General features: G+C 35.4%; 2 protein-coding genes and 1 long non-coding RNA gene across 3 annotated transcripts; 1 reads left to right on the plus strand and 2 right to left on the minus strand.

The window, feature by feature from the left end:
* Nucleotides 1–1,748: 1,748 nt before the first annotated feature.
* Nucleotides 1,749–9,309, minus strand: slc1a8b (solute carrier family 1 member 8b). Its single transcript, XM_016510101.1, has 11 exons — nt 8,992–9,309; nt 7,846–7,925; nt 7,216–7,431; nt 5,635–5,677; nt 5,337–5,547; nt 4,866–4,965; nt 4,219–4,452; nt 3,801–3,995; nt 2,837–2,971; nt 2,635–2,752; nt 1,749–2,463 (listed from the first exon to the last, which is right to left on the minus strand). The coding sequence occupies exons 1-11, from the start codon at nt 9,232–9,234 to the stop codon at nt 2,311–2,313; spliced, it is 1,728 nt and encodes a 575-aa protein (XP_016365587.1). The 5' UTR covers nt 9,235–9,309; the 3' UTR covers nt 1,749–2,310.
* A 104-nt stretch (nt 9,310–9,413) lies between these two features.
* LOC107706328 (uncharacterized) lies at nt 9,414–19,830 on the minus strand. Its single transcript, XR_001636144.1, has 3 exons — nt 19,759–19,830; nt 18,856–18,858; nt 9,414–9,426 (listed from the first exon to the last, which is right to left on the minus strand). It is a non-coding gene; the product is annotated as an uncharacterized LOC107706328 (long non-coding RNA).
* On the plus strand, nt 14,301–18,413 carry LOC107706327 (receptor expression-enhancing protein 6-like). Its single transcript, XM_016509995.1, has 5 exons — nt 14,301–14,628; nt 15,914–16,007; nt 16,179–16,317; nt 17,779–17,947; nt 18,087–18,413. Exons 1-5 carry the CDS (start codon nt 14,511–14,513, stop codon nt 18,119–18,121), a joined length of 555 nt encoding a protein of 184 aa, XP_016365481.1. The 5' UTR covers nt 14,301–14,510; the 3' UTR covers nt 18,122–18,413.
* Nucleotides 19,831–23,844: the final 4,014 nt, after the last annotated feature.

Below are 23,844 nucleotides of genomic sequence, written 5' to 3' on the forward strand. Positions count from 1 at the left end.
GATTTGGACATCTGAATACTAGATACTGAGTATTTATGTAAAAATGTAATCACATTTGAGCATCAGCATCTTATGTTTATGGTTTGCATTTGCTTTTGTTTTTGTTTCTCTAGGCTAAAACATACTTTAAGTTTAGGTTGGTTATTTGAAAATAGATATCCAGTACTAATGCATATGCTTTTTTAAGACTGCCTTGTGATATTTTTGTGTTTTCTTTTCTCTTTTGCTTTTGTGTTTCCTTTTGAAATCTTTCATTTTGTTTCACATGGCATTTACAATCATTAAATTTTATTTTGTTTTGCTCAACTTTTTGTTTTGTTTCTTTATTTTATCTTTTAATTAGTTCTTTAATTTATCCATTTATAGGTGCAGTATAAGTCAACGCAAGACTATTTCCATATTTATAGATGCAGTCAACTGAGTTTTTAGTCCACAAAGACCTCATGAGAAATATTAGATAACCACATTTTAATTTTAATTGAGTATTTTGAGGACTTTTAGTATTAGTATGTCCGGCATTGGACCAAATCTTAAATATACAACTTAGCTATCTGACAATGGTTGACTTTGATTTGGCCACTGGAGTGCTGTTTATTTAGCCGTCTTTAGTGGTTCATATTCAACTTGTTCCAGAGGTTTTCAGCTGTAGATCTCGCTGATGAGCAGTGGTGAAGCTAGAAACAGGACAGCAGGCTCACTCATAGTCTCACGGTTGTACAGTCATGCCCCTCAGCTTTGACTCCCCCTGAGGTCTTCCAAATAGAAGCTTGTAAACCCCACATAAAGTCTCCTGTAGTTAAAACATCCCATTAATTTTCCACAATGCCTCATGTAAGATTTTTATTATTTTCAGCACAGACAGTTCTTATGCTCCCTCTGCTACAAGACTTAAGGTTGGTATTGTGTGTGCGTGCAAATATTTATATTATTGGTGACTGACATTTAATCCTAATTGTCCGTTTTTGTACAGTGACACTATATTCTATCTCGTCAAGTTGTTATAAGCACTAAGCAGCAGTTTAGTATACTTCGATCAACAAGTGTCATCTGTTACTTCATGGTTCATGTGAACCTATTAGCAGCTTTACAGCCACTGTTGGTTACACGCCATTGATATGAAACACTTAACCATGGCATTCTCTTTTTTTTTTTTTTTTTGTGCACGTTTTGGCATATGTGCAATATTAAAAAGTGATTTCGTAATAATTAGTAGTAATTATAGCAACCATCTTTTTTTGATATCCTGATGTTTCAAAGATTAAAATCTCCCAATGTTTAATAGTCAACAGAGATGCCATTTGTGAGACATAATAAGTAGAATTTACTGGATGGTTGCTTGTTTTAAGCCTTAATTTATGTAGGTAATACTGTAAGGTTATTGAATGGTGGAATTTATTTATTTAGCTTATTGTGTATGGTTTTATGTGTTGATATTGATGGGTGTGTCTTAATTTTTTAATGAAATACTTTTTGATTCTACAGTGAACATCTGTTATGAGCAACTGTCTAACATGTAGTTGTGAAATAAAATATAGGGCATCTTTGCAAATCTGGAAATTTGTGTCTTGGTATTAGTATACTGAAAAATCAATATCGGGGTAACATTTTCATAAAGATTTTCCATTTTAAACTATTTTCTACACACTTTTAGTTTGTGATTAGAGGTGGTTTTTGGTGATATATGATTTATAGGTGTATCTTTTAGGTTTAAAGTATAAACCAATAACCAGTAGTTCTTGTTCTTTATGAATAATAAAATGTTACATTTTTTATTAAGAAAATAAACAATTTGTAATTCCAGTGTACAACGACTTCCCATCCCAGATGAATTGAACAGAGGGATTCTGAACTGTGAACATAATGAAGAGAGACACCATCTCTGTTCTTATAATTACAAATCATATTTTGTCTTCACCGTACACTGTATGACAAGGCAACTGATGATCCATATCTGGAGCCCCAGTCGACTTACTAGTTGCGTAATGTTTACCTTTTGGACATGGTTTTATTATTGTGGTATTATTATTATTGTGGTCTGTCATTAACTTTTGCATTTAAGGCAATTCTAGAAGATGAACATTTAAAAAAATGTTTTATATATTTTACAAAACCCCCCATTTTAAGGTGTCAAAAGCACCCAAGATGTCCTAGTTTTCAAGTTCACCAAAGGCGACACTTTAGGTAACAGTAACATCTGTGATGTAAAAAGACAGAATGGCACAAATGTGGAACAAAGGGGAGGAAAAGGGGGAAGGTTTTTGTGAAGTCAAGGCAACTTCTGCTCCTGCTTGGTGTCTTGGTCTGTCAAAGTTAGACTTGGCAGAGGTTATAACAGGTAGCCGGCCTCTCAATCACCTGATCACCGACAACCTCTAAGACGTAGTCCCTGTTTGCCAGAAGTGGAACCTCAGATGTGGGAAAACTCTGCACGCTTTGGTTTCCAAAAGATATCACAGTATCTCGCTGCAAGACACAAAATTCAGTAATTATGCAGCTGTCAAATATGGCTGGTTTGATCTAATATGGCCTATTATTGTTACTGGTAAGCAACAGGCCACCACTGCACACGATACTTGCTTATTTCCTAGTTAGGAATATAGATATGTAAATGAGCACATGGTGGATATATCTTACTCTCTCTGAGTTGCTTGAGGATGGGATGTCTTTCTGGAAGTCCTTTCTGCACAAATGAGCCATGATTCCTGCGGCTAATGCATCTCCAAGCACATTGATCATTGTTTGAAATCGGTCCCTGATGAAAAATGATACTTGAGATTGACTTTCATTGAGTTACTTGTGGTGTATATGCTGTAGTATTTAAGTGTGTTGTACTTACAGGATCCAGTCGATAGCTACAATAAGTGAGATGTCATCTGGAGGCAAACCCACTGAGGTAAGAACGATAACCATGGTAACAAGACCAGCCTGAGGGATTCCAGCTGCTCCGATACTTGCCGCTGTAGCTGTGATACTGAGAATAGATGGTCAAAGTCAACATGCAGCTTCATTGGAACGTGCAGCTTTGTCACTGTACACTACTGGTCAAAAGTTTGGAATGAAATAATTTTTTATGTTTTTTTGAAAGAAGTGTTTTATGCTTACCAGGGCTGCATTTATTGGATCAAAAATAAGAGTACAAACAGTAATATTGTGAAATAATATTACAATTTAAAAACTTTTTTTTTTGTATTTTAATTTATTCCTGTGATGCAAAGCTGAATTTTCAGCAGCAATTACTCCAGTCTTCAGTGTTCCATGATCCTTCAGAAATCATTCTAATATGCTGATTTGGTGCTCAATTATTATAATGGTTCTTCTTATTATCAGTGTTGACATTTTTATTTTGTGGAAACAAAACAAAATTCTTTGATGAATAGATCGTTTAAAAGAGTATTTTTTGAATAGAAATCTTTTTTAACATTATAAATGTCTTCTGTCACTTTTGATCTATTTAATGCGTCTAATGTGTGAATAAAATAATTTATTTTTAATATACTAGAATGATTTCTGAAGGATCATGTGACACTGAAGACTGGAGAAATGACTGCTGAAAATTCAGCTTTGCCATCACAGGAAAAAATGACCTTTTAATATATATTAAAATAGATGACAGTTCTTTTAAATTGTGATAATTTATTTATATAATAAAATTTCACAATATTACTGTTTTTGTTTTTTTTAATCAAATAAATTCAGCCGTGGTTAAGCATAAGGGACTTCTTTCAGACGTAAAAGTTTTAATTATTCAAAACTTTTGACCAGTAATGTATATTTTTCTGAATGTAACTGAAATACTTTACCTAATAGTAACTAGTTGTCCAAAGTCAAGCTCGTACTCATTGACCTGGGCAATAAAGATGGCTGCCACTGCTTCATATAGTGCTGTGCCATCCATATTGATAGTAGCACCCACAGGAAGTACAAATCGAGCGATTTTCCGATCCACGTGGCAGTTCTCCAGTAAGCACTTCATTGTAATGGGCAGAGTAGCTGAACTGGAAAGAGAAGGATTATTTAAATATACAAATATAAGTTGCTTATTTCAAATTGTATAATTAGAAATGTTAAGATTCATAATCCCTTGGAACACCACAAGAAAAAACACTTTTATTATTCAATTGAATGTGATTTAATGGAACTATTCCCTGAAATAGTTCATGGATTAACATTTGTTTCTGTTGCATCGAGCTGAAAGGCTGTTCAAACCGGCTTCCTTACCTAGACGAAGTTGCCAAAGCGATAACCAGAGCCTGGAGGAGGCCGCGGATATAGCTAAAGGGGTTTTTCCCAGTGAACAGGAAGAAGAACAGTGGCAGCAAAATCACACCATGGACGAACAGTCCCGCCAGAACAGTCATGAAGTACATCCCCAGCTTCTCCGCAAGGACCGCAGGATCATGCATGTCTAGGATCTTCCCAGCAACCAGAAATACGATTCCAAATGGGAAGTACCTGCATGTACAAAGAGACTGGAGTGTTAAAACAAAATATATTTATAATTTGCTTATTGTAGGTGCATGCACTTTTAAATGCATTACTGACGGACTAAATCAGCTTCTCAGTTGGCCTCTGACTCTCGTACACCAGAACACCTTTCCACTGCCAACCTCATTTAGTAGAATGAGGAGGCTTAGAGCTCCTTTTAAACTATTACACTGACGTATTTTAGTGTGTATTAAAGAGACAGCTGGCTCTTCATTTGTTTTGGTCTGGGATTATGCTTTATTTGCCAGTCACTTGCTGCTTTCACAGGTTTGCATGACAAAACATGTGATGACTGTCCTTGTAGTTATGTAGTATGTCTAATAGTGAACATTTCTGTAATAGTTGACATTACAAATCTCTCACAATCCACATCTACTCACCACATAGCAGCATTGATGATCTTCATGACACATTCATTGATGCAAAGACACACATTTACTAGAGGTAAACCTCTGGATCCCATTCTACCAAGCAGAAGACCTGGGGGAAAAAAATATTTTAACTAAGTTATTAACTTGTATAACTTTTATTTAGCAAGGACTAAAGAACAAAATTCAGCTTTGCCATCACAGGATTAATAAATTAATTTAAAAAAATATATTAAAATAGAAAACAGCTTTTTAAAACTAATAATATTTACATTAAAAAAAATCTAATAAAGGATATTTTTTATCAAATACACACACCCTTGTTGAGCATAAGAGACTTATTTACAAATGCAAGTTTGCTAGTTTGATTGGTGAACTCCTTGACCACAACCCCAAATCAACAGTAACCAGCATAATCTGATCTAAGCTGATCTTTTCAGCAGGGTTATAGTGTAATACAAGACAGTTCTCTACTATACACACCCATAGTGGCAGAGAAAATGACGATTCCTAGCACGTTCATCCCATTGCTTTTCCCTGGTACAATCTTGTAGTGGATTTCAGGAGGAGGAGTGAGTTCAAGAAACACTGGGTGACCCATCTTGGGGTTTTCATAGTCTGGCATGATGTACACAAAGTTGGCTTGTGATGATTTTTCGCTGTTTTTAAAATTGGGCACAAGCTCTGTTTTATACTGAAACAGAAGAGCACAGATGGACATGGATTAGATACAAAACACTGTAGATGATTCATTCCTCTGTTCTTCATGTGTTTCTCTCACCTGCTGAAATGTGGCTTCAATCAGATTGGATGGAATCATGTTCCTGTTGGAAAAACACACAAAACCTGTCATACATAAGGCCACAGATTTAAATACAGTGTATACTATATAGAGTATAGTGTGTACTATTAGACTGTTTTCTGCGGCCAACACATGCCAAAAATTACACATTGTTTGTTTTAGAATCACTTGATTTGAGGTATTGTACAAGGTTGTGTCACGGCCTGCTAAATAAAATAATTTAAAAAAAAGCTGGTATGATTTATCTCAGCCTGAAGACTTGGAGGACAGAGGCTATCGGCTAATGCTTTATTTATAAAGTACCAATTCTACTGGCGTGTCCCTGACTACAATCCAATTAAATCTGGTCAGGAGCTTAGGAGCATCTTTCGCACTCGGGAAAAGCCGTGTCATTCTCTAAATATACCTAATTCCAATCCTTCTGTCCAGTGACAAGATAGAGCAAAAGGGAAGCTTAAGCCTCGAAAGCTGGACTACAGCTCGAAATCGGTTATGTAAGTTTAAGGCGTTTCTTAGACTGATCAACAAAAATGAAATGCATTGCTTACAGTTTGTTTTTTGAATGGGATAGTCAATAAAATAAATAAAATACAGATGTGTTTTATACAAGACATAAAACATTTTATATGTAACTGAGAGAAAAGGTGAAATTTTAAATGCTAGTTTGCTGAAACAATGTCTAAACAGTTGTTTGTCTATTGGTTAACACTATTTTCACTATATTTCTGCCTAAGTGAGGTGGAAAAGGAAGACAATGAGCAAGTAGTTACATTCTAATTTAACATTATAAAGACAAACACTGATGAATCGCAATATGATCAAGAAAGAAACATTAAGAATGAAATGAACAAATTAAGAACGTAAATGGAATCTATTTTGGTTTCACATTGACTTTAAAGAAAAGACTTTAAAGCTTGTTTGTCTACATTTTTGTCCAACTCCACACTTTAACCATACTCTATTCAAGCAGAAAAGAACTAAACTTTCATCCTTAGTCATCCTTAGTAAGGGGGAAAAGGGAATGTTTTTTAACAATATTTTCTCTACATTTTTTTCAAACACCACACTTCAACTAAGTCCCTTTTAAGGTAAGCCAGTCCACTTGACGGCCATCTTGGCAATGACCCTATAGACACATATTGGACTGACTTACTTTAAAAGGCACTTGGTTGAAGTGTGGTATTCGAAAAAATGTAAAAAAAAAATTTTGTTAAAAACGCTCACTAAGGAAGACTAAGGATGAAAGTACAGTTCTTTTCTGCTTGAATAGAGAAACTAACATAAATAACACATTTGAAATAACCAATATATCTGACAGAAAATGTTGAAACTGTAGTTTTCAGGTTTCTCTAGCTAATGTGTATTTGCATTTGCAGAGCAATGAAACAAAATGCCACCTATATACCAATAAGCTTATTGGCTGTTTTAACTGAAGGGCGGGACTTCCTTTCCGACAGCTGCCATATCCTATTCATATTTCTACAAGTGGTCTGTCTCCTCTCCCTTATACTGTTTCTGCCAAAAACTGAGAGGTAGGTTTTGTTATTATTGTGAAGTTACCTGATCAAATCAAGCAGGGCATCGGCAGACGTCATCACTGGCCCTCCTGAGGCTTTATGGCCCTCTTTTTCAGTGCCGGTTCCGGGATGAATGATCAGTACCAGAATAATCCCCACGATTACAGCAATGAAGGTAGTCCACAGGTAATATGTGATGGTGAGAAGGCCCAGGGGTCCACTGGCCTTGGTGTCCATAGCAGACAAGCCAGACATTAAACTGTAAGGAAAGTGTTGGCGTTTCAATCATTATTATAAATATCACATCAAATATCTCACATATAACTACCTCCCCTAAATGCAGACACTTTTCTTTTTAATTTTAATAGGGGCTGACTGCAACTCATCTCCATATTGGTTTCAAGTAACTCTCATAGTGTTTTTTTTTTCTTCTTCTAAATTTTAGACTCTATATTCCTTTTATAACAATCAACTATCCCACTATTAATTGAAAAAGATTTAAAACTTCAGAAATGAAGCATTTCTCATGATGGAACATTTTTTTCTGATGGAAGATATTTTGTTAGGTTTTCAAAAATGTCCATTTTTTTCAGTCCGTACGTTTGGTCTCAGGAATGCTGACATCTTGAATGAAAGTGAAGAACTAAAAAGCAGTGATATGGTGTGTAGTTACCTGGATGTGATGAGAGGAAGAATCAACATTTTTAGCATTCTCATTAGAAGTTCTCCAGGAAAAGAAAAGTAGATTTTTGCCTGAGGGAAAAGAGAAAACATGGCTTTTAGTGACATTGCTATTAAACGATTTAAATTCATTTCAAACATTTAAACTCTACTAGAATTAATTACTTTCAATATTTACTATTTCTGTAATATCCCTGGAGAATTACGTCAGTTGACTTTAAGTAATGCGTGTTTCTCCTTAGTTGACCTTGAAAGCTGTTTGGAGTTTTATTTGTGGGTAACAAAAGCCAGATGTCACATCATCAAAAAGCAGGACTAAGACCTAGTTTTGAGTACATATGCCACATAGGCTGGAAAATATATTGTGTATATGTGATATGTTGATCAGGCTTCAAGAGCAAAGGTCATCAAAAACATCTTAAAATTAAAGGAGCGTTCTAGCTTCTAAAGAAGCAAAGTGCTATTGATAGCACATGTGGTAAAAAATTCTTGTTATTAATTATTCTTTACAAAATGTTGTTACACTGTGTTATTTGTTTTGTAAAGTTTTCTATATCGTCCATTCAGCAACTGCACTACTGTTCAAGGCAACTGCACTTCTGGTTATGAATTTCTGATGTACTTCTTCTTATGGTACTCTTGAGTATATTGTGAAAAATTGGATATAACTTTGCACACACAAGGTTAATACGTGATTTTAATCATATAAGACATGAATAATATTAAGGTTTTGTGGCTACAGTTTGTATTTGCCCTGGTGCACTGCTTTGTGCCATAGATTTTCATTGTAAGTGCATTACTGTAAACTCAGCTTTTTCATTATTTAGTGATGAGTCTAAATTATTGTCTGTGCAAATCAACATGCCAATAGAGTTTGACTTGTTTTGAATCCGGACCATTTCTTTATTCAATTACTATAATGACTGTACTTAATGTTAAGTTGCTAGCGCATTCATTTTTAAAAGCCACACCCAATTCATTTTTTAAATGAGCAACCTTTTAACCTGTTCTAAGGATAAAAAACAAATGCATTCTTTTGTCCCAAAAAACTATTTAAAATAACACCAGTCCACTGCTGATGTTAGGACTCAAAACAGATTCTTCAATAACAAATTTGAAGCTTTATGTTCCACATTACCTGTGTTGACAAGTTCAAGCTTCTTAATGTGAATCCCACTACACAACCCGACATCACTGCTAACAGTGATAAGGTGAGCAAGCCGTTCCTTCTGCAGTAGTCCTTTACCCATACACGAAACTTTGGAGATACTGAGTTCTTGATAAGGTTCTTGAAATATTCCACCATATTTCTCAAGGGGTTCACAGGAGGGGAATGGCACTGGGAAGATGCCGGCCTTGAGCTGCTCCGGTTCTCATCCATGCTAAGATCTGTGTGGGCAGGAAGCCTTTCTGTGTAAACCTTTTCTAACAACAGATTAAGCAATCGAGTATAGATCCAAACCACTGCCTTCACGACAGTGCAGTCAGAGGCGATTACAAGGAATAAGGGTATTAAAAGAACCTAGTCAGAGTCTGGAGGCCATTGACTGTGGAAAGATAAAGTGCTGAAGCACTAATCCTGGAACACGAGGCCAAGGTCAGTGTGGGGTCAGTTTCAAAACAATATGAGTTTAATATAAATCATGGTTTATTGTAAAACAAAATGCTTACATTGCAAGAATAATGAAAGTATGACATGGCTATCTGGGGAAGAATGAGTTGGGAATATGACATGCCAGGCTCAAATTCACAAGAGCAGCTGAACATCTGGAACCTATGCACTAACCACTAGACCACAGCTCCAATTAGTTTTTGAGTTTAAAATTATATTAAACATAAACCAAAGCATAGTTTTATGCAATCAAATCAGATGTATGTAATCCGTTAAAAAAAAAAGTTAGTATGTAATACCTTGGTCCATCTAGCAACACTAGAGAATCTTGGAAAAATGTATGTACTGCATGAGATGACAATTCATGTAATTTTAATAAAGCCAAAATTAAATCATTTCCTCCAAATGTATAGTTCTAAACTCTAAACTAAAGTGGGCTTGATAGGAAAAAAAATATTAAAGCTCAGACTTAGAATCTATGATATGAGATACTCTTCTAGATAAAAAAAACAAAACTATATATAATTAAACCACATAAGGTAGAGGAGCAGTTCAGAAGAGTGAGTTAAATGCATTAAAATACTACCAATTTGTCCTTTTCCTACAGCACTTCTAAGTCACATGGAAAAAGGATGTTCTTTAGTTTTGACAGCTTTTTATGGCTGTACTACTTTCACTCAGAACATATGGGGTGGAGGCTATTCAGAGATAAAGGACATCACCCTTATTAGTTTGAACGTCATGCCTTAATGGGATTTCTGCCGCTGCACTCTACAGGCATTTCCAACATCGGCGTGTACAGCGGGTATTGATTTAATTACCAGACAGTATTGGTAGGTCTCCAGTCCATGAAATGAAGGTTTGTTTGGGCTCTGAAAGGCAGAAGTAACGTGGTTTTTAATATGAATGGAAAATAAGATATGATAGACTATATGTCACGGTGCGTGCGGGGAGATGAAGCGAGGACTCAAATGCAGGAGAAATGGTTGTTTATTTTAATAATAAAAATGAAACAAAAACAAACTCAAACCACCCCGAAGGGGAAAAACAGACAGGCAGGCCTAAAGCGGCACACATGCAGACACGAAACACACACAATGAGAAATGACAGATCAGCACATGATGACAGACACCAGGAGAATAAATAGGAACCAAACGAGGAGGCTAACGAGGGAGACACAGGTGGAGCAACTTAAACTATAACGAGGTAACAAGATGGGAGGGGCAAGACAATAGACAGGCGAGAGCACATGGCAACAGACAAACACAACACAAGCCATGTGCTCACAGAACAGTCATCTGGTGGCCCTCCTGGGCACACCTTCTGAAGACTGTGACATAACCCCCTCCTTAAGGAGCGGATTCCAGACGCTCCACCAAGAGCAATCCCAGAGGGAGGCGGAACGGAGGTGGATCAGGGGGAGGGGTGGTGGGCCAGGCCCGTGTAGTGGAAGAGGCCCTGGGGATAGAGGTAAACCTCCTGGGCACACCCTCTGAAGACTGTGACACTATAGAACAAGTAAATAGTAATTCCAAGTTGATTTCTTAATTTGTATCAATTTAAAAAGGCTTTATGCAAAATCACTCATGATCAATCGTGATTCAACAATCATGACCTCAACACTGTGTACTACAGTGTTACAAACTATCAGCTGATCATTTTAAGTAAAGGAACAAATGTATCCTTAGATAACATAAGGCACAAGAAAAGAAAGACCCAAATGTGATAACACAACTAACAATAATGGTATAAATAAAAATGCAAACAGTTATATTATTTATTCATGCCCCAGTGCATGCTAAGACTCCTACAAAGAAACAGAATTAACAGTTGCAAAACAGACTACTAGACTCTAAGACCTAAAAAAAACCAAAATACTTTTTTTAGACTTTTTATTTAAATAGTTTTTTTTAATGATTTTTTAAATTTTATGCCTTATATTTGATAGTGCAACGGGTGAAGACATGAGTGAGCACCTGCATGTGAGTTGAGTGAGTTTCGCCATATACATATATATATATATATATATTAGCCGGTCTGTAAAACATTATTTTACAGAGTTAATGGTTTTTTAAGTATAGGTCTATTTGCACTCAAAACTGCATTAATCCAACCCACCTGCTTGTTCCAAAAAAAACCCCCTCAAAACAAAAACACACACATTATACTAAATCAGAATACAAAATAACAAATACCCCCCCATGCTGGGAAGTAGGCCTAAATATTTGTATTCAAATAAATTTCAGTATTCATTTTACAGTGTGTAGATTATTACATGTAGTCCCACTACATGTGGATTTAGAGTAGATTTGAGAGGCTGGAATTTCTCCACATGTAACGAAGACCATCACAGGTGACAACAGCGGTGTCTCAGGTGCGATCAAACACTAATCCATTTACTAGGAGCAGATATATTCACTGACTGCATCGTCAACCTAAATAACCACTGCGACTGCTTTGACGTCACACCATAAAGCACAGGAATGGACAGACACTGAAAAATCATTAGTCAGTGAGTGACTGTGCACGACTCGATTAAATAGGAGAAGGACAACTCAGAGTGTATGTAAACACACGTTATGGTAGTAGTAGGTACTAGTCAAAAACTCTATAGGCTTTACAGACAATGATGTACACATTTGCTCTAAATCTATTCAGTATAAGATGTACAGAGATATTAAACATACAGCAATGAGGCACAGATTCACACAGTACGGCCAATGGCGGTGCTAATGATCGTTAAAAAGTCTTCCGCAATTCTGTGAAAAGAGGATTAAGTCCTCTGGACAATTGGCACATCCTCTGTCTGCAGGCACAACATGGCATTGTTATCCATTGTAATTTGGTCTGATGACTTTTAAGAGTTAGGGTATGCCTGTCCCATTTAGTGACATTGCTGGCATTGTGAGCAGTCAGGAGATGTACAGATACGTGATAGTCTCATTTAACCCAGACACCCAACTATTAAAGATCATCTAAATTTAGGTGTGTGTGTGTGTGTGTGTACGTACCAGAGGTGTTTTAATACTGGTCGGAGTATTACATTGATTAATCCTGGCCTGACCACAACAAAAAGTGCAACAGCTTAAAAAAAAACAAACAAAAAAACATTTCCAGCAAAGAATCAGTACAGTATATCCTGTGTATGGAAATTTTTAATAAGAATAATTACAGAAAGGACAAAAAAAAAAGAAAGAAAGAAAGAAAATCAAACCTGAATATGTGTATGACTAAATTATTTACATTAAATCACAATAAATCTGTTAAATTCTTCATGCATGTCTCTCTATTTTACAGAACAATGGTGCTAGCTGCATAAATGGCTTAAGAGATTAATATCTGGATTTCATATTACTACATCCTAATTCAACACAAAAGCTTTCAGTGCAGCTAAAACCCATGATGATAATCTACCCCAAAGGTATTAGTATAATTTTCTTAGCGGATATAATCTTATTGGCAGATGAAATCTGTTTTTCGGCATATATGTGGATATCTATCCTTGACTCATGAACATGAGTCATTCTGCAATAATATTGATCTAGAATATAGAAATCCAAAATACAGAATTTTGTTTTTAGTATCCAATCTTTAAAAAAAAAACAAATGCTGGGTGACTCATATTCTTAATAAGACTTTAAATTATATTACAAAGATGTTTAGTTAGATTTGCAATAATATTGATCTAGAATATAGAAATCCAAAATACAGAATTTTGTTTTTAGTATCCAATCTTTTAAAAAAAAACAAATGCTGGGTGACTCATATTCTTAATAAGACTTTAAATTATATTACAAAGATGTTTAGTTAGATGTTGACGTTTGATCAGATCTACTATGATAGTATGATGGCAAATGAAAGCATTTTCCGAATGACACATAATTATAGGCTACTATTGTGGCAATTATTAATGGCTGTTACAATTTATTGTTATTTAAAGGGCAATCAATCATGAAACCTCTCATGTGTGTCATTTTAGGCCTACCTGATGTCCTGTCTTCGCTGAACTAATTTAATAAATGAACGTGTAGACGTTCAGTCAAAACATTTATGCAGCACCTAAAAGAGCAAACATTGTTAACGTACTTATTTTAACATACAACACTGTTAAAATGAGACCAACACAGACAGCTGGACATTGTCAACCAAGAGGAGAGCGCCCTCCCCTGGCAAACTTTAAAAATGCCAGATGTGTTTGGAATAAACAGCTAAACCAAGTGCATACATTTTATGAAACCCAGTTAAAAGGTGTTTTAAAACTGAAGATTAGTGGCATATTGACAGATTTTTTGATATTGACATTAGGCCTATGTAAGATGCCTTAATTTTATATAGCCCAATAGCTGTTAATAGGCTAAAGATATCAACCTATCAGAGCCATATGGGTTCCCTTGGAATATCCTGTGGGTTTTTCTGATGGTGGTTTGAATTTATGAGTAAAATCAATATAATACCACAAACAAAACTCAAACGTGAATTTTGAAACAGATGCGTTTGTTCCCCCCCAAACTAGGTTTCTACGTGAGATGACATGACGACACAAGGACCAGTTATGCCGTTGTAGTCTGAGGGACCACATAGCGAAATAGCCTTTTGGATTGGCCTTAAATATTAAAAATGTAATTTAGAAATATTAATTTATTGGCATTCAGCTCATAGGCCTACAACCACGGCTGCAGTTAACGGCGTAAACGGTGAGGAAATAGTAGGAGCGCACGTTTTGTTCGTCTGGAAAGACAGGCTCTCCAACAAAGCTATCATGCTCTCAGTCAAAAGCACAACTCCCTACTCAGCATTTCAGCAGAATCATAATCACCTGTGAGGGGTGGAATCATGTGTTTGTATTGATTCTATTGGTCGCCGTAGATTTTGTGCGCAGCCGCGCAGTTGCCAGCCTGTTATGAGCAAGTGCTGTGCTGCTGTTGCTGCTGCGAGGGGACAAACTTTATGAAAGTACAGTGTTAGTTTTCTTGGTTTGGAAAACTGTTTACAATTCTGGTCTTGGTCACTACATTCGGCTATACTATAGACGAGGAAGGACAACATGTTAAATACTGTTACAGAACGCTACGAAGCGTTTTTTAAGCAGAAGAATGTGGTAACGGATTTTCTAGCGGTTTTAGAGGAAAAAACTGGAGTTAAGAAACGGTACACTGCAACAGGTATGTGACTGGTTTTCATCTTTGGTTTGGAAGCAACTTTAATGATTTAGTCAGGAATATAAGGCGTACGTTATGAATTTAAGCTGTGTTGGCAATCAGTTTAGGCTTTATTGGGTTTGCGAGAGTTTAAATGTTCTTCTTTGTAAACATTACCATCGAATATTGATTTTCTTTTCATATTGAAAAGTATGAGTTTATTTTAACACGTGACTTAAGTTACTGTCACCCATATGTAAAGGCTTGGTGAATGTTGCAAATGAGTGCAAAGTGCTCTGGGAGTCATAGGCTACTGTAAGACCAGGAAAGTCCGAGTCACTTTTCCGAAGCGGTTCTTTTTAAACTGCTGGTTCTGAACAAATCAAGAATTTGGAACATTGTTGTTTAGAAAAGATTTTAGAGAATTTTTTTATTAAAAGACAGTTCGCGGTTCATTGAGTCGATAAACTGTTGACCCTGGAACCACTTAAGCTGATTCAGTTCGCTTCGTTGAATAGTTCAGACCGGTTTTGAGAATGGGTTCACCCGATTCATCAAAGAGCTTCGAATGAAAAAGGAGTAATTTACAAATAAAACGTTACTCTGCTTTGCGTGTGCATGTGTGACAAGAACAGATGCCGTACGAACAGCCCCCACCCCCGAGGGATACCTGTCATTTCCTTGTTGCATTTACATCTATTTAGCCTATTTGTTATTGCTCTTTGTTTTAAGATAAAAAAAAATGGTTTGAAAAACATCAAACAAATGATCTATGAAGTGCCAGTTATCCGTGCAATTGTTCAACTGCATTGACTGGTTACTTGAAATGTCTAATGTGTGGTGTCTTCTACCAATAGCCACTCCCAAGGATTATTTTTAAACATGTAGTATCTGTTGCATTTACATCTATTTAGCCTATTTGTTATTGCTCTTTGTTTTAAGATAAAAAAAAAATGGTTTGAAAAACATCAAACAAATGATCTATGAAGTGCCAGTTATCCGTGCAATTGTTCAACTGCATTGACTGGTTACTTGAAATGTCTAATGTGTGGTGTCTTCTACCAATAGCCACTCCCAAGGATTATTTTTAAACATGTAGTATGTCCTCAAGTGTCCGTGCAGAATTGCAGTGGCTAGACTAAGAAAACTTGCCTTATGTTCACACATAAACAAACAGACAGCCTTTGTTTGTGCTTCTTCCATCCTGTTAAGTGTCAACACTGACACCAAACACAATGTCATCAGTACTCCTAAATGCCCTTCTTCATTTGAATAATGGCAGTGATCATGTGTCTTGTTTGTTCTGCAGGTGCAGTATCTATTGTGGCACTCTATCTGTTATTTGGATATGGTGCCTCCCTCCTCTGCAACTTGATTGGTTTCGCATACCCAGCGTATGCCTCGTAAGTTTGTGTGACATGTCAAATTTCACAAATGTCTAGTATGCATATTGGTGCAGATGCTAGACCTGGAGAACCCCGCATATGTGTTTGCACAACATTTAGGAAGCACAATAATGAGAGCAACCCACACTGACTGCCCTGTTTTCACATGTCATTCTGTTCCTCATGCAGCATCAAAGCCATTGAGAGTAACAATAAAGAAGATGACACCAAATGGCTAATCTACTGGGTGGTTTATGGACTCTTCAGTGTGGCTGAATTTTTTTCTGATATCTTCCTCTTTTGGTTTCCCTTTTACTATGCTGGGAAGGTAAGGTGTTTTGGTATCAAAATATATTTCATTTATGCTTGAGTGTATTTGCATGTATTTTGGAGATCTGTTTTGAAAACCATTCCATGTTAGCTTGCTGTTGGAGGACTGTAAATGTATTAGTATGTAGGTCATGCTGATAGGTTTGCATAGTGTATATTTAGTATGCCTGACTAACTGCCAACTCGACCAACAGCCTCATTTCAATTTTGATCCTTGTTCTAAATTTGACTGAGTGCTTTAAAGCCAATTTATACAAATGAACTAGCAGCTGACTAAGTTGAGTTGAGATCTTAAATGACATGCATGTGTTTTTTCCAATTTCAGTTTCCTGATTAAAAAGCTTTCTTAATTAGATGTTCACTATGGCATGAGAAGTCCATTAAATTTGGAGAGTTTGATGTGGATGCGCTTAGAATAGATGTTAAAGCATGTATTAATTAGCTTGACATGAGGTAGGTGAATTGTATGTCAACGTCAAGCGATTGTTTGAGCACAAAAACAGTAAATAGTTTACAGGGGCAGGATTCACAAAATTCTTAAGACAGAGATCAAGACATTTCTTGGTTAAATTCCAAGATGCTTGCATGAATGTTCCTACGTGTACTTCCTGAAAAGTTATCATATTTTCCTAAGAACATCTTAAGAATTGCCTTCTAAAGAAAAATAATGACTTTGGCGTTATCTGATTATATCATGATATTTTGAACTTTGGTGACACTTCAGAGAACTCGTGTATATCCCTAGTTGTTGTAACAAGCATTATAGTGTTATGTTGTAGTGCTTAATTATAACAATTCATGTGCAATAATCCAGTAAATTTATAAAATATCTTATCTTTATTTTATGACAAGTTGTATGTTATCCTAACCTTTTTAGAATGAATGTACAATGATTTTTAAGGAGATTCTTTTCAAGAATTTGGTTTTTCTTTAATCTGTCTTACTACTTTAGTAGTATTTTTGGGAATACAAATAATAATTTGTCTTATGCTCACCAAGGGTGTATTGTTAATTTATGTAATTTATTTAAATTGAACTTATTAAAACAGTAATATTATGTGAAATGGTGAAATATTACAATTTAAATAATTGGTTTCTATTCTATTTTAAATACTAATTTATTCCTTTGATGGCAGTGCTGAATTTCCAGCTGCCATTTACTTCAGTCTTCAGCGTCACATCATCCTGATTTGGTGCTCAAGTAACATTTCTTATTATTATAAATGTTGAAATCAGTCCTGCTGCTTAAGTTTTTTGGAAACTGATCAATTTTTTTCAGTTTTGTTTCTTGAATAGAAAGTCCAAATAGAAAATAGAAAAGAACAGCATTTATTTGAAATAGAAATCTTTAATGTTGATCATTTTAATGTGAATTTATCAAAATTAAATATGCCATGCACAACATTGTATTTTTGAACACCGTGGCAGCAAATGTGATGCTGACATGTATGTATTTCAGTGCCTGTTTCTGCTGTGGTGCATGGCTCCAGTCTCATGGAATGGCTCTCAGATCATATACACGCGTGTGGTGAGACCTTTCTTCCTCAAACATGAAGCAGCATTCGACAACGTTGTCAGTGACTTGAGTGGAAAGGCCAAGAGTGCAGCCGAGAGTATGGCAAAGGAAGGTAAACCATGACGTCCTGTCATCAGAAATCCATCATCAGTGGTTGTGTCTTATGTAATACTTGACTTATTCATCTAGTTTTGCATTGATGTTTGCATGATCCAGCTCAAGGTCTGTTTTCCTCTGCCTTTTTCCAACAGGCTTCACATTGCTGAACAGTGATAAGAATAAATGATTCGCAGGTGGAGATATGAAGAATAATTTTACCAGGAGCCTTGTGTTTACATTTGCCTTTTTATTTTTTGACTATCATAATGTTTAAGTCACTAACCCCACTGAAATTATTCTTAACTGCATCTGAGCCAGGCAGCACAGTCAGGCCAAAAATAGCCCTTAAATGTTCTTGGGATACTATTTAATTTAATTTCACATTTCTGTTTTGTATTCATCCTATATTTTAAAACTTTGAGCAATGAAAGAAATGTTGAAGTCGCTGTCTTTTAATAAATAAAACTGGAAAGATCTATGCGTAAATATTAAGCGTGTTCTCCAAATTTGTATTAGTTTTTTTTATTTTTTTGCAAAATTACTTGGAACTTTTGAGTTGTTTCTCTTAAAAGTTAAATAGGCTTATCTTTATAATGTGTCTTTTTTAGTGTATTTGTTTTAACCTTGACACATATATGATGGTGAATTTGCTGGTTCTGGAGCGCACGTGGATGATAACTAAGGTTGTGAAACTCATGCATCAATGTGCTTGTCCATGTATCATATCTCCCTTTCTGTAATGTGCTTTTAGGTTTGAACAGACCGCTGATCCTGAGCTGCAGGTATTTTCATTTGTGGCCTTGAACGTTTGAAGTTGTGGCCTGTAGGATCAGTTTTGTTTTGGAGTCTTAGGTGGCCTACTTATGGCTCCAGTGATCGAAGTAGTTGAGTGTATGTCACGTCTCGCCCTGCCTGCTGCACTGCCTGGGCTTGAGGGCTCGCCTTGTCTGTGTTCCATTTGCCTCAGATGTCAGAGCTTGGGAATGACATTATACCCGAGATAACCGTGTTTCAGTACACAAGTTGGAAAACCAAGATGTACGCATCCATAGGTAGCAGTACCAGTCAATAAAAGCACATAAAAAGTGCAGACATTGAGACATAATTGATTTGAGACACCGACAAAGTACAAATAAATGTTACTACTATATATTACGACGTTTTCACTTACTGTTGATGCACTGAGCAGCCATTTTGGTTTCTTAAAGGGAACATCGGATGAAATTTTCACTTTTTCTAGCCTTTTTTTTGTATTTAGATTAGTTTGGTTTTTTGTTGTGTCTGCCAGCGCAGAAAAGCTGAAAATAAAACACTCAGACAGTTTGTTATTGGCTGTCTGAGTCATGCACCGAAACGGGTTGCTGTGAACAGAGCTGTGTTTTGACAAGGTAAAGAGGGTGTTGTTTTTACACGACCACTGAGGAATTTTAACCAAAGTATGTTACAGACATTTCATGAAGACCCTAAAGAATCATACCAACTTGTGGGAAATGGGCATCTGATGTCCCATTTAAGTTGAGTCGGAAATCTGACTTAACGGGGCATTAAACGTACCTCCTGGGAACTCCGAAATGGAGTGCAGTGCAGATTGAGGGTACGACTCCAAGGAGATGTCATGAAAAATTGAGACTGGTAACTATAGGGGTCAGGGGCTCACTTTGTAGATTGCTGAGTAGTCGGTTCATTGTTGTATTGTGGGTTTATGTTAAAAAATTAGACCCAAAAAATGGACTCCATGAATGCAAGTAGGGCAGCTTGGAAATACAGTATATATGCAGTGGACACTGGACAGTGTAGTTTATTTTAAACTGTTGTCCAAAACACAATGCAGCCCTCTACGGACACTTTGGCAATTGAATCGCCATTGGCTAGTAAATTTTTTAGTTTACTCGCCAGACTGATTATATACAGTGGGTACGGAAAGTATTCAGACCCCCTTAAATTTTTCACTCTTTGTTATATTGCAGCCATTTGCTAAAATCATTTAAGTTAATTTTCTTGTCATTTGCACTTATATATTGTTGCTCTTTTGTTAGTTTTGACTGCTTTTATTGTCCTCATTTGTAAGTCGCTTTGGATAAAAGCGTCTGCTAAATGACTAAATGTAAATGTAAATGTAAAATCTGAGAATTTATTAGCAATTGGCTAATATTAGACATAATTTAGTCGCCCAGAGTGAAGATTTACTCGCAATGTAGAGGGTTGCAATGTTTCTGTTTATGCAGAGTTACAGTAAGAATATGAGTGAGCCTAGAGTTGTTTGACTAAACGCCACACTTTTAGCTTCACTTGGGTCTTGTTTTTTTTTATAACTTCACATGGTCCTTGTTTTTTTATATATCCAGTTTTAGCCTTGCTATGAATAACTCTGTATTAGCAGTGTAATATTAAACAGTTAGGGTATCAAAGCACTACATGGGTATATTAGAAAACACAGTATAATATTTCCTTTTGGTTGTTGAGCTGTTATGCAACAAAGCTGTTATGTTAATCAGTTTTTTCCATAGTAGACAGAAATATGAAACCATTTTACACCCTTTCAGAATGCTGAACTTGAGAAGAATAATTATACCTCCTCAAGCTACAAGTTTCTGTAAAAGAAAACAGGCCATTGCTTCATGAGTCATTCTTTATAACAGGAAATATTGGAAGCAGTCATCAATAGATAATATGTGTACTTTTGCTCTTTTTACTCCACCTGTCACATGGCTCACACACAGCAAAAGGCTGCATTTTCAAAGTTGTGAATGATTAATATCGATAAGAATGTACTTTGTGGCATTTGTGAAGCCTTAATTGTCTATAATCTTGAAATAATCTAAGTAACTTATTGAAGATCTCTTTAAAACAAACCACTAACAAACTTTGGTGTTGATATATAAGTGTAATTTGAATGGTTATTTTGGTCATTTGATGTTTTAATTGACAAAACAACTTTGAGTCTGTGCAACTTTTACCTTTAAATTCAACACAGTAAACATTTGCAGTGCTTGAAATACTATTTTCATACTGCTCATACTACTGTACAATAGAAAGGAATTCAGAATACATATGCTGTGGATAGCATGAACATTTTAAGTATACATGTGATAACCCAATGACATAGATTCAATATTTTGCTTGAGCTAACTAGCTGGGATATTACATCCTGCAGTAAATGTGTCTGTTTTCAAACTTTTGTTTCAGTACCCTTTTTTATAGTCCATTACAGTGCTATTTCCTTACAGCATTAATGAAGACGAGATGTAGATTTACAATCTATATATCAATATACACACACACAATGAAATTTGACATAATGTAAATAATATACACTTTCTGAAAAAAGGTACCAAACGTGCGGTACCATTTCAAAAGATACTAACATGTAATATTTATAATACTAATATGTTAAATACTAAACAGCTTTGTACCTTTTGTCTTAAAGTGTATGCATTTGGATATTAATATGCAAGAGCAGACTGTGCAAATACAGAGGTCAAGTATCTGCCATAACACAGAGTGTGTACAGTGTTTAATTGGGCGATGAGTATATGCAATATTTGTTCAAGGAAGGCAACAGTTGTAGTGCAAGTGGGAGTTCAAGTGTACCACTGGGACTCCGAGCAAGAAGTAAACAAGGGTGTAAAGCTCTGACTGATTGTTTAGTCATGTTAAAAGCTGAGCTGTAGTGGAACAGCACTCTCGGGTTACTTTTTTATTGTAAGAGGACTTTGTGAATGCTAGTGGAGATGGCATTCTCTGTGCACCTGTTACAGCAGGAAGTAAACCGTATTATGAGCCATGATAATAATGATGAAGCATTTTATTCATTTAAACGGCGTTTTTCTTGTTTTTAAGAGCAGGATCAACAGCAGTTGTCTTTAAACATTTTGAGATAATGGCTCAGGCAAGGGATAATCGAAAGGGATGTCAGAAACTTCCATGACACCTTGAAATATGAGTATTAATGATAATGTTTACCTAGTGTTGCCTTTGCTCTGTTTCTGAATATAATATCTATCCGGTTTTGACAATGTAGTACTGATTCTTATAGGAGGAGGGAGACAAACCGTACTGTGGATTTAATGTGATGTCTGATGTAATCTGTCAAGACATACCAACAGTTAATCAGAATCTTGAATTAGTTAATCACATTGTACTACATTTGTAGAGAGAAACTTCAATGCATAAAACTATCTTTGCCCACTGTAGAATATCTTAAATGTAAATGTCTGAATATCTCCCAGAAATAAACAAATCGCTTACTTAAATCATCTGCTCTAAAGCCTAAACAAACTTTCTGTGTTGTTGTTGCTTAGAATTTGACATGGCTTTTCACCATTTAATTTCTTTTTATTTGCAAGGGAAAGAAATAAAAGCATGGGAGAGTACTGAATATACAGGCATTATTGTGAGGTGACTAATATCCATGTGCTCCTCCTGCTTCCTGCAAGCTATTATCAAACTGTAAACCCCAGCCTGTCTATTGTGATTATATTTGGTTGTCTACTGCCTCCATCTCTCCACACAAAAAGAGTCTGCATGTTTAATGAACTCCCAGTGTCAGTTTATGCAGATTCAATCCTTACTGATCTGAGTTCTTTACTTGGTGAGGTCTTTGATTGATACTGTGTAATTGTGCATACCTATTAAGTATTATACAGACTTTTACACAATATTCTGTCAGTTACTTTAATGGGAATGTGTCTTGTGAAAGATTATTGAATAAAGTTGAGATTAAGATGGGCCACCCTTACAAGATCTAGCTGTCAGTCAAAGAAATCTGAATTGCCTCAAGGAACTCTGCACCATTATCCGCTAAGATTCAACACAAAGATTCAGACTGTGACAGGGACTAACATTCTTCGGTCTGCCTTGTTAGCCACAGCCAAAACACCTCCAGGCTCAGCGAGGGGGAGCACAAAAAAAATTAAAAACCTGTAAAAATTAAAAAGTACTTGATACACCATTTGGGGATCCCTCAGATTATCACACTGCCAGAACCCTCTGAAAAAACTCTATTTAAGACACTTAGAATGTATAATGCAATCTCTTACACAGTATTTGAGGCACCTTTAAAACGGTTCTGCCACAGTTGCAGTCCGAGGAAACGCAAATTGTTTGTCAATTATCTTTAAATGTTTATTTCAATGTATTTAAACATGTTTATTTCATTATATTAATTTATTTTAAAATGTTTATTTACATTTATTTTCAAATATATTTACTTAAATTAACTTTCAAATGTTTATTTAAATGTAAGTGTTTATTTAAAAACTAAATATATTTATTTACATTTACTTTTAAGTGTATTTAAATTTATTTTTAAATGCATTTATTTAAAATAATTTATTTAAACATTTACATTTGATATATTTTTGTACATTTTATATTTACATTTTTATATTTGTGTTTTACAATATGAAACATCTTTCTAACATATTCAAGTTTCAGTGCTTAAAAATGTTTATTTACATTTATTTTCAAATATATTTACTTAAATTAACTTTCAAATGTTTATTTAAATGTGTTTATTTAAAAACTAAATATATTTATTTACATTTACTTTTAAGTGTATTTAAATTTATTTTTAAATGCATTTATTTAAAATAATTTATTTAAACATTTACATTTGATATATTTTTGTACATTTTATATTTACATTTTTATATTTGTGTTTTACAATATGAAACATCTTTCTAACATATTCAAGTTTCAGTGCTTGACATATAAAATAATTTAATATTAATGTGTACTGAATTTTAAGAATAGGCTTCATTATAATTCAGTAAAATGAGAGACTGCACTGTATTGTTAGGTTCTTCTGTTATTTTGTCCACCTCCTGTAGGCAATATGTAAAAACTCTCCCACCTTCTATCTGAAGCAAGTGGAGATTCTGAGGAGGAGGAGGGTGTGTGTGTGTGTGT

The sequence above is a fragment of the Sinocyclocheilus rhinocerous genome, unplaced genomic scaffold, assembly GCF_001515625.1.
Source record: "Sinocyclocheilus rhinocerous isolate Xijiao unplaced genomic scaffold, SAMN03320098_v1.1 scaffold444, whole genome shotgun sequence".
Taxonomy (NCBI): domain Eukaryota; kingdom Metazoa; phylum Chordata; class Actinopteri; order Cypriniformes; family Cyprinidae; genus Sinocyclocheilus; species Sinocyclocheilus rhinocerous.

Bases quoted from the DNA above. Each gene is read 5' to 3' on its own strand.
- slc1a8b (XM_016510101.1), bottom strand. From the start codon at position 9,234: ATGGATGAGAACCGGAGCAGCTCAAGGCCGGCATCTTCCCAGTGCCAT. The intron at 3,996-4,218 runs GTAAGGAAGCCG...TTCTCTTTCCAG, and splicing joins GCTTTGGCAACTTCGTCTAG to TTCAGCTACTCTGCCCATTA. The intron at 2,753-2,836 runs GTAAGTACAACA...ATTTTTCATCAG, and splicing joins GTAGCTATCGACTGGATCCT to GGACCGATTTCAAACAATGA.
- LOC107706327 (XM_016509995.1), top strand. From the start codon at position 14,511: ATGTTAAATACTGTTACAGAACGCTACGAAGCGTTTTTTAAGCAGAAG. The intron at 16,008-16,178 runs GTAAGTTTGTGT...TTCCTCATGCAG, and splicing joins GCATACCCAGCGTATGCCTC to CATCAAAGCCATTGAGAGTA. The intron at 17,948-18,086 runs GTAAACCATGAC...TTTTTCCAACAG, and splicing joins CGAGAGTATGGCAAAGGAAG to GCTTCACATTGCTGAACAGT.